General features: G+C 36.5%; 1 protein-coding gene and 1 pseudogene across 1 annotated transcript; one reads left to right on the top strand and one right to left on the bottom strand.

Moving 5' to 3' along the window:
* The first annotated feature begins 303 nt into the window (after window positions 1–303).
* On the top strand, window positions 304–3721 carry LOC120115143 (probable transcription factor PosF21). The gene is made up of 4 exons (XM_039135920.1): window positions 304–1318; window positions 2396–2528; window positions 2706–2790; window positions 3149–3721. The coding sequence occupies exons 1-4, from the start codon at window positions 696–698 to the stop codon at window positions 3517–3519; spliced, it is 1212 nt and encodes a 403-aa protein (XP_038991851.1). The 5' UTR covers window positions 304–695; the 3' UTR covers window positions 3520–3721.
* A 2897-nt stretch (window positions 3722–6618) lies between these two features.
* LOC120115190 lies at window positions 6619–10069 on the bottom strand (annotated as a pseudogene).
* Window positions 10070–10585: the final 516 nt, after the last annotated feature.

Below are 10585 nucleotides of genomic sequence, written 5' to 3'. Positions count from 1 at the left end.
AATATAATACATTATAATTTTATTTTTAAAATATAAATGATTAGTAATACTAATATTTATGTGTTGATATTTTTAAAAATATAATATAAGATTTTGATGTATTTAATGTTTAAGTTCGAGTTTGACTTTGAAGTTTCAATCGAGTGAAATATTTTGTCTGAATTTAAATCTAGTAGACCATATTAACACTAATATTTTGTTCGAGTTAGAATCGATATTGATCGATTTAAATTTATTTTTTTTTCGAATCAAACTCAAATAATACTTAAAATAAAAAATGTATAGTATAATAATTTCTTTCAGATCTCAAATTCTCTACGTGCTTTTCCCTTCCCACCATGTGATAACCTTCATTCGATTCCTTTCACTTTTATCTACACCACACACTGTAATCAATTCCCTCTTATTTACTTCCTTTTATGAAATGATTTGATTTTCCTGCCATTTACTCTCCTATTTAGTCTCAGGATCTGGTCTTAGATTTTCAAACCCATCATTTTCTCGGGAAAATCTTCTTTAAACTGCTGCTGTTGTTCTTCAGTCTTCTTCCCCGAGTTCTCAGTTTTTTTTTTTGCTTAATTCTTTTTGTAATTTGTTGTTTCCGTTTGTTTTTATACCCCTTTTTGTAGTTTGCTGATCTTTGCTGTCCTTAGGATTTTTTTTTGCTTGGGTTTTGCTTTTTCTTTTTTGCTGGAATGGAGAAGGATAAATCTCCTGGCTTACCGCCGCCGTCCGGTAGGTATTCGGGGTTTTCAGCTGTCGGAAATGCTTTGAACTCATTCGGTCAAAGTTCGGATTCGAATCGTTTCAGTCATGATATTAGCAAAATGCCTGATAATCCGCCGAAGAATTTAGGTCACCGCCGTGCCCATTCCGAAATCCTTACTCTTCCCGACGATATTAGCTTCGACAGTGATCTCGGAGTTGTTGGGGCGGCTGACGGGCCGTCTTATTCCGACGAAACGGAGGAGGATTTGTTCTCTATGTATCTTGATATGGATAAGTTGAATTCTTCTTCTGCGACGTCGACGTTTCAGGTCGGCGAGTCTTCGGCGGCCACTGGTGATCCGGCTACTGCTGCAGCAGCTGCCGGAGCGGGGACGGGGACTAATGGTGAAAACGCGAGTATTACTGTTGGGTCTTCTGAGAAACCTAGAGTTAGGCACCAGCATAGCCAGTCCATGGATGGGTCAACCAGTATTAAGCCGGAAATGCTTATGTCCGGTTCCGAAGAAGCTTCGCCTGCTGATTCGAAGAAAGCTATGTCGGCTGCTAAGCTTGCTGAGCTTGCCCTTATAGATCCCAAGCGTGCTAAGAGGTATCGTTTTCTTTATTTCTTTTTCATTCAGATTCTTATATATGCTAAATTGATTGAGTTGTAATCCATTGACAGCGTCTTTAATTACGAATTTAGTTAAAAAAATCATGTTTAGAAGGAAGGTAGGGATTAAGTAGGTAGGGTAGGGATTTTACTTCTTCTTACCATGATAATTGGTTACATGACTACACATTCCGTTTTACGAGCTTGCTGATTATATTTAGAATGAATTGTGATCTAACTCATGGCTGAAGATAGAATTATAGATATGTGTTACGAGTCAGTGAAAGAAGCGCACAGTGTTCGGCATGATGTTAATATTTCTCTGTGCTTGAATCCCAGCATTGAAAGACTTTCCCAACGAACATCACGTGGTGTTAATTTGTTTCTTAGCTTAAATCCCGTCATTAAGACTTTGCAACGTGTTTGGTTATGATGTTAACTTGTTCTTAACTTGAACCCCAGCATTAAGCCTTGTGCAACTTGCTCCACGTGGCTGGGTGTTAATGCTTAAATCCCAGCGTTAAACCTACGCAACGTTCTCGTCGTGATGTTGCTAATGCTTAAATCCTAGCGTTAAACCTACGCTACGTTCTCCTCGTGATGTTGTTAATGCTTGAATCCTGGCGTTAAACTTATGCAATGTTCTCCTGGTGATGTTGCTAATTGTTTCTTAGCGTAAATATCGGCATTAAGCCTTCAGAATGTGCTCCTCGTGATGTTAATTTTTTTCTTAGCTTAAATCTCAGCATCAAACCTTCTGAAATATGCCCCGTGTAAAGATGTTATTTTTTCTTTGCTTACAGCCCAGCATCAAGCCTTTTGCTGTCAGGTTAAGACCAGTTCCATAAAGATATGTTTACAGAGAGACTGTGTAACTAGGTTTTAATTTGAAGCTAGCTCGAAACTAGGGAAGTTGCCTAAGCTAGTGTTGGTTTTCTATCCACCTGTCCCCTTTTCTTCCCCTCGAATAAAATCTTCTTTGTATTTCATCTTTTCCCGAACAGGGATGAATATTGTTACCCTGGTATGTGTTTTCCGATTTTGATGCCATCTTTTCTTGTCTTTCTTTGTCAGGATCTGGGCAAATAGGCAATCTGCTGCTAGATCAAAGGAAAGAAAGATGCGATATATAGCTGAGCTCGAACGGAAAGTACAGACGTTGCAAACAGAAGCAACATCTCTCTCTGCCCAGCTGGCTCTATTACAGGTCGTTTCATCAGCTCAGCACCCTCTCCTTGTGTGCTTTCTAAATGTTGTGAAATATGCACACGCATATATAACAGGAATTCATGTCCTTTTGGTTTTTATTTTTATGTTTTTGTGTTCTTTTAATTTATTTAGATCTAATGATTCATCCGGCTCTTTTCTGGTAAATTACGAGCAGGGAGACACCAATGGTCTGAGTTCTGAAAACAGTGAGTTGAAACTGCGGTTGCAAACAATGGAACAACAGGTTCATTTGCAAGATGGTGAGCTCCTCCCGATTTTTTTTGTTAACTACCAATATCCTTTTTGCTTTTCTTTCCATATTATTTTGCCTGTCATCTTCCTCATCCCGATGAAAATATGGTGGTGATACAATGAACAAGGCTCTTGAATAGATTCCTCAATATGTGCTTAAATTGTTATTTCGAGCCAATTGTGATTACCTGTAGAACAAAGAGTAGGAAAAAGCATTGTTCAGAACATAAATGTATTTATTATTCCAATGTTATCGAGTGGCTCTCGATGTAGTTGTTCAACTTTTGGCTTTGCATATTGGTTACGTTTTAGCTACTTCCACTGTTTACCTAAATTAATGTACTTTTCTTTCTTTCTGTTTGATAGCATTAAATGATGCACTGAAGGACGAAATCCAGCATATGAAAGTACTGACTGGCCAATCTATGCCGAACGGTGGACAGATGATGAACTATGCATCTTTTGGAGCTAATCAACAGTATTACTCGAATAACCAGGCTATGCATACCCTTTTAACCGCACAGCAGTTCCAGCAACTTCAGATTCAATCCCAGAAACCTCCGCATCCGTTCCAGTCGCATCAACTGAATCAACATCAGCCGCATCAATTGCACCAGCACCACCAACTGGATCAGCCGCAAAATCAAACGGGAGACATCAAAGTTAGAGGTTCCATGGCATCCCCCAACCAAAAAGATGCTTCATCGGACGTCAGCTCGACAGCATCCAAGGATTGATGAGTTATATATGCCCATAGGACCAGGTATTTATGGGCATTCTCTGTTGTTAGATGTAGGACATATATTTCCTTTCCATTTGTTCACATCTCTGTCTCTTTAGGCTCTCCTATTATAACATCTATTTCTAGGTGTTATATTTATTTCTAGCTGGAGATGGACCTAAAATTTATGATAATATCATCCAGTATAGTTTATCGCTTATGAATTGTCCGATTTAGATTTGTTTTGTTGCATTTATCACTATGTTGAATATGTATTAGCTTGTCATGTGCTATGATATACAGATTCGATCTTGTGTCCGGCACTAGTACTTGTCATTTTTCTTATTGGAGAGTCGTATCTCCAAACTAATGTTTGAACATATATTGGACATTGAGTACAGTAGGAGCAACATAGATCATGATACTTCTATTCTATTGTATTGCATTTTAATAGAAATGTCTACAAAACAATCTGTGTTATCCGGATTCGGGTTTGAAAAACTGGTTACTCGTATTTAACATGGATCCCTAGAAGTTGAATCAACCCCTTTCAAGAGGATTTCCTGGTCTTCTGTCTCTACAATTTACTTGTAACTTTGTTGGTTTGGTTCATCAAAATCGGCACAAACATTCTCCGTCACCGGAACATTCTTCGCAGCCGGAATTGTCGTTATCTTCATCATTCAACTTCAGATTATAGGTTCCGGCATCTTTGTTCTGTTATCGCAAATTTCATTGTTCGAATCGTTGCTACTCGGATTTGGAATCCTAAATCGTATGGCTTCAACCGTAGGCTTAAATCCAAACCTGCAGCATCTCTGTTTTTGACCTCGCGGGAGGAGCTGTCGTCTTTGTTTTGTATTTTGCAAATGTCATCATTCGAATCGTTGCGACTCGGATTTGGAATCTCTAAACCGTACGGCTTCAAGCGTAGACTTAGATCCAAACCTGCAGCATCTCTGTTATTGATCTCACAGGTGGAGTCATCGTCTTTGTTTTGCATATCGCCAATGTCATCGTTAGATTCGTTGTGACTCGGATTTGGAATCTCCAAATTGTTTGACATAAGGCGTAGGCTTAGATCCAAACCTACACAATCTCAGTTTTTGACCTCGAAGGTGGACTCTTTGTCTGGAATCGACCTCGTCTCTTCACTGCCATCCGGTTTCCGACGTATGTCACAAAGAATCCGATAGTTGGGATCCTCTTTCTGTAAAGAGTACTCATGCATAATCAAATGGCCATTATCTTGGTTCACCGACTGCTCATCTTGGTCTTGAAAGTGAAAAGCTTATGAATCCCCAGTATCCGACCCTGTTTGTCAAAGACTTCTTCCTTGGAGCCCTGAGCAAGCCAAAAACCTGAACCGGCGATCCGATCGAATCTTGATTTATCCTTCTTCCTCAACTTGGTGACAACCCAAAACGACCGTCTCGAATGCTTATCGAAAATATTCCAAGGCTCTTTGTTTTCGCCGTAGATCTCGAGTTCGATAAGAGGCGATGGCAAAGGATATCCGTTGACGACTGCTGGTAAAAAAAGAAAAGAAAAGAAAATGTCTTGTTTGGTAAGACGGAATTGATATCCTTGGGGTACTGAAGATTTTGTCGATGACGGACGAATTTGCAATTTGTTATTTCTTTTTTGAGAAAAGAAAGTTGTAGACCAAGCAATACGAGTAAACTACACTTTTTAGTACTTAAATTATCAATCTTGGTCATTTTAGTACCTAAATTCTATTTTTTTTTCAGAATCTAATGTTTAGTTTTTATATTTCATGTTAGTATCATGCCATTAAAAACTTAACGCATTTAGTACCTAAACTTTCAATTCCCCCCCCAAAATTAACGTTAAGTCTTTAACGGGTTACTAAAATGAAACAAAAACTAAGCGTTAGTTATGGTTTTGAAAAAACTGAAAATTTAGATACTAAAATGGACTAAAATTGTAGTTCAGGAACTAAACACGTGGTTTACCCAAAAATGTAAAATTGAGAGAAATACAGTTTTCTTATTCATCAAGTTATTCAACAATTATATAAGTGTGATGAAATTGAATTTTCAACATCACAAATTTGTCCGATCACAGCCGAGGTCTAGTGACCGAGAATGTCCTGGTACCGTCGTACCCGAGAAAGCGAATCACGGAGCATCGTTAAAGGATTACTCAACGATCCAGACCTACATTGTACATATAACGGCAACATCTTCGGACACGAACCATACAACTTCAACGCCTCCAGTGAAACTGTACTCTACCATGTTTTACCATTTCCGATAAACCGATTATGAAATTGTCCGACTTAGATCCGTTACGCCGCTTTTATGACTATGTTGAATGGCTGAGCTGTTGAGGCCAGATATGCATTAGCTCATGTGCTATGTTATTCAGATTCAAGCTTGTGTCTGGTACGAGTACTTGTCATTCCTTTCGGAGTCGCTGCAATGATTAGATGTCATTTGATATATACAAAACAAAGATGGCGGTCTGAATGATGAAGAGACGGAGTCCGTTCCGGAGTGTCCTCCGAATCAAGAAGATTCGATCGATACCGTTATTTGCAAGTTAAGAAACAAAGAAGTCACATCCTAAACCAAATACAAAGAAGACTGGAACCCAAAATCCGAAGTTGAGTGATGAAGAGACATGACAAATCTGGTAGCGACAAATCTGGTTTGATTCCTCAGAATCGGCAAAAACATTTTCCGTTATCGGAACATTCCTCGCAACCGAAATTGTCATCGTCTCTTCATCATTCAACTTCAGGTTCTGGTTTTCAGTTTCTTTGTATTTGGTTTAGGATCTGAACCTGTGACTTCTATGTTTCTTAACTTGCAAATCACGCTATTGATCGAAAACTTCTTCCTTCGAGCCCCGAGCAAGCCAAAAACCAGACCCTGCTATCCGATCGAATCTTGATTTATTCTTCTTCCTCAACTCGGTGACAACCCAAAACGACTGCCTCGAATGCTTATCGAAAATATTCCAAGGCTCTTTGTTTCAGCCATTGATCTCGGGTTCGATAAGAGGAGAGGGCAAAGGATCTCCTTTGACTACTGCTGGTAAAAGAATCACGAAAATGTCTTCTTTCTTTATTTAAGAAACTAAGGTATATTGTACATATAACGGCAACATGTTCGGACACGAACTAGACAAGTTCAATGCCCCCAAGTGAAACTGTACTCTGCAATGTTCTACCATTTTCAATAAACTTAACAGAAGGCGACGAAGGATCGGTAACGGATTCGATCTCGTGAAAGTCGAAATCATATGCACCGGAACGCATCAAACTGAAAACGAAGACGAGCAATCCATTCCAGCATGGAAGCAGCCCAATAATTAGTCATACCATGGATCAAACCCCAAGCTATAGCACACCCCACAAGGATTCCAGACAAATGCCCGAGAAAGCTCGCTTGCAGAACGATGACCGAAGTGAAAATCAACGACCTGAAAGGTGCAAAACTGATTGGCAGCGAAACAAATTCGAAAAGATCCAACTTCGGCGAAGGTTGCTTAACTGACAGATCGTCATCCTGCAGAAAACAACACAAGAATAACCGACGGCAGTCACTTGCCGGAAATACTCGATCTTAAAGCGTCGAATCAAGACATGGTACGTTCCCAACACAAGCAAACCGGATAATACGACCAAAACAAGCGTGTACTGAAGATAATAAGCAACTCCAAGACCCAAATGGCCTTTCCACAACACCAAGACTCCAAAGGACACTCATATTGGAAACAAGATGAATAACACTTATATGCGAGAAAGCTGAAGTAATTATCCGCCAATGGTGGCCGTCGTCGGTGGTTTCGTAACTTAAACCGACATGCTTTTATCACTATGTTGAATGACTAAGCTGTTAAGGCCAAAGATATGTATTAACTCGTGTGCTATGTTATTCAGATTCGAGCTTGTGTCCGGTAAGAGTACTTGTTATTTTTTTGGGAGTCGCCGCAATGATTCGAACGATGACATTTGCGATATACCAAAACTTTGGACAAATGGTCTGTATTCAATGTATTAATATTTTCAGTCTGCATTTATAATGGAGACAAATACCAACTTTTTTTTCTTTTTAATTTTGTTTTACAGACGATTATATCGATTTTGATGTTGGTTGTCGTTCGTAAGTTATCTTTTTTTATTTTTTTGTTTTTAATAAGAATAATTATGTCTTTGTGACATGTTTCTTTACCTTTATGACACGTTTATCTCTACATTTATGATATGTTTTCTATGCCTTTCGATAGCTTATTGTTTTTCGTCGTTGTTTTCGTTTATTTTTTTCAGAGTTCAATTTGATATCGTCACGACTGATCAAGATGACGCTTATTTATTATCATGATGATCTTCTCTGCTTTGGACCCTCGGATTTATTTAGATATGCGTTTTGTGTTCGTGGACAGTTTTTTCACGTCACTTACCTCTGATTTACGATTTGTCGGTGGGCTTCAGTAGCTTATCCCTTTTAAATTAATGTAATTCATATATAATAATATTTTTTTTGAATTTATTATAGTTTAAATTGATATGATTCATATATAAGTGTAAATATAATTTAAATGTTATATTTTAAATTTACAAAATAGTGTTTATAATAGATATTTTAGCTTTTTAAATTTGTTTTTAACAGTAATTTCAAACAATTAAATTTTAAACTGCGTCAATTTAAATTCGTGCCACCTAGATAAAACTGGCCACCTAAATAGTTTAAATAATTCATAGATGAATCATATCCTAATCAATTCTACGGTCCAAAGCAGGAAAGATAATCATGATAATAAATAAACGTCATCTTGATCAATCGAGGCAATGTCAAATCCAACATTGAGAAAAAAATAAATGAATGAAAACAACGACAAAAAACCATAAGCTACCAAAAGACAGAGAAAATCGTGACATAAAGGCAAAGAAACATGTCACAAAGACATAATTATTCTTATTAAAAAACTAAAAAAAAATAAAGAAAAAAAAAATAACCTATGGGCGGCAACTAGCATCAAAATCGGCGCCGCCGTTGATTAAACAAAATTAAAGAAGAAAAAATTGATATTTGCCTGAATACCACCGATGCCAGACATACTTTGTTTTCTTTACAACTTGTGCCAATTTTATTTATCAATCTAACTTTTTCTTCTTTAATTTTGTTTAACCAACGGCGACACTGATTTTTTATATTGGTTGCTGCCCGCCGGTTATCTTCTTTCTTTGTTTTTTTTAGTTTTTTAATAAGAATAATTATGTCTTTGTGATATATTCTCTGCCTTTATGACACGTTTATCTCCACATTTGTGATACGTTTTTCTCTGCCTTTTGGTAGCTTATGGTTTTTTACCGTTGTTTTCGTTTATTTTTTTCTCATGGTTAAATTTGATATTGCCACGACTAATCAAGATGTCACTTATTTATTATCATTCAGATCTTCCCTGCTTTGAACCTTGGGATTAATTTGGATACACATTTTGTGTTCGTAGACCGTTTTCTCATGTCACTCGACTTTGATTTACGAATTGTCGGTAATCTTTCAATAACTTCATTCCCTATTGTAGTTCATTTATTGATGCAGTTAGATTTGTTCGTTTCTTTATTTTGTTCAAGCTTTTTGATTAGTTTTTTAACCTTTTCATTCTTTAGTTCTTATGTGATCTAGGTGACTTGTTTTTGTCTCTATGGTAATAAGAAAATGCCATAATTATATTTTAGATTTACGGTTATACTTGTAAATATTCATTGTAATTTTAAATATTTTTTATTTTTAATAAAACTAACGAATTTCTATAAAAATAAATAAATTAATTGATACAAATTTCATATTAAATTTATTAAATAAACGGTTTTGAATAAAGATGTGCTCGAACAAATTAATTTATTAACTAATTTATTTGAAGTTGATATTTCTTCTATAAAACATACTTAAAAATATTATTTTTTTACATCAAGAAAATAAGAAATATATTTATTTACTTATTGTATGATTCATTAATATCTTCTTGTAAGGTATGGCTCATAAATATACCGGTAAAGAGGACGTAAGCACATTGCCGAACCTCGTTAAAATTCTTGTGTTCTTTCGTTTACTTTGCCCGATTTATCAACAGTTCTTAAATAGAAAAGGACAAGCAAAATACACACAATTTTAAATAAACAAACACAAACATAAATTTATAATTCTTAATCAACAAGATCAAACACAAACATAAATTTATAATTTTTAATATGATAAAGCAATGTCAAAAACAATGCCATCCCTTTATTTATTTATTTATCGATAATTCATATAGCTTAAGTTGTAAGATCCGCCATGCTATGGGGACAACCTTTTTTTCAGCAGTCCTAAGTAATTTGTTCATCTAATTAATCAATATAAATAGGTTTCAATGTTCTCAAAAGCAAATCAAACCAAAATCTCCACACACAAGCACGCACATATATATATAGCAAGAAGAGTTAATACCTGCTCTCTGGGGCACATTTGGTCGTCAATGGCTAGGCTTAACATCAAAGCATCAGTGCTATTTAACTTCCTTCTGTTCCTGTCTTTTATTCTGATAATGACCATGGCTGAGAGCAAGCTCGTGAACAGTAAGTAATCATAAAATACAAGAATCTTCTAAATGATAGATTTCATGTTAAATCTTCAGCCTTTGTGTGTGTATGAAAGGGTTGCAAATACCAAGACCCGAATCTCGGGTTTACTAATTGTGATTGTATGAACCAACTAGGCTAAATCCGGGTTCGGCTTTTTGCATCTTTTGTTACCGGTTATGATTAACTCGTGGTGATGTTTTTGTGCAGATGGGATGGGAAGAGTGAAACTTCCGGAAGGGAAACAACCAAGGCTAGGTTGTGTAGGCATCTGGTGCCCAAAGAAGAGACACTAATAAGCTTTGAATTCATCAGAGTACTTTGGATTTCATGTACTTCTGGCACAAGAATAAACTGAATATATATATATATATATATAAGCAATGTTGAAGAATAAACTGTCGGATAAAACAATGTTTACTGGCACTAGATTATATTTCATGTACTTCTGGGCATGTTCTATTAATATTTTGTCATTCTATCAACATCA

The sequence above is a fragment of the Hibiscus syriacus genome, unplaced genomic scaffold (assembly GCF_006381635.1).
Source record: "Hibiscus syriacus cultivar Baekdansim isolate YM2019G1 unplaced genomic scaffold, ASM638163v2 tig00110258_pilon, whole genome shotgun sequence".
NCBI lineage: Eukaryota > Viridiplantae > Streptophyta > Magnoliopsida > Malvales > Malvaceae > Hibiscus > Hibiscus syriacus.
This window is presented reverse-complemented; position numbering and strand designations above follow the sequence as displayed.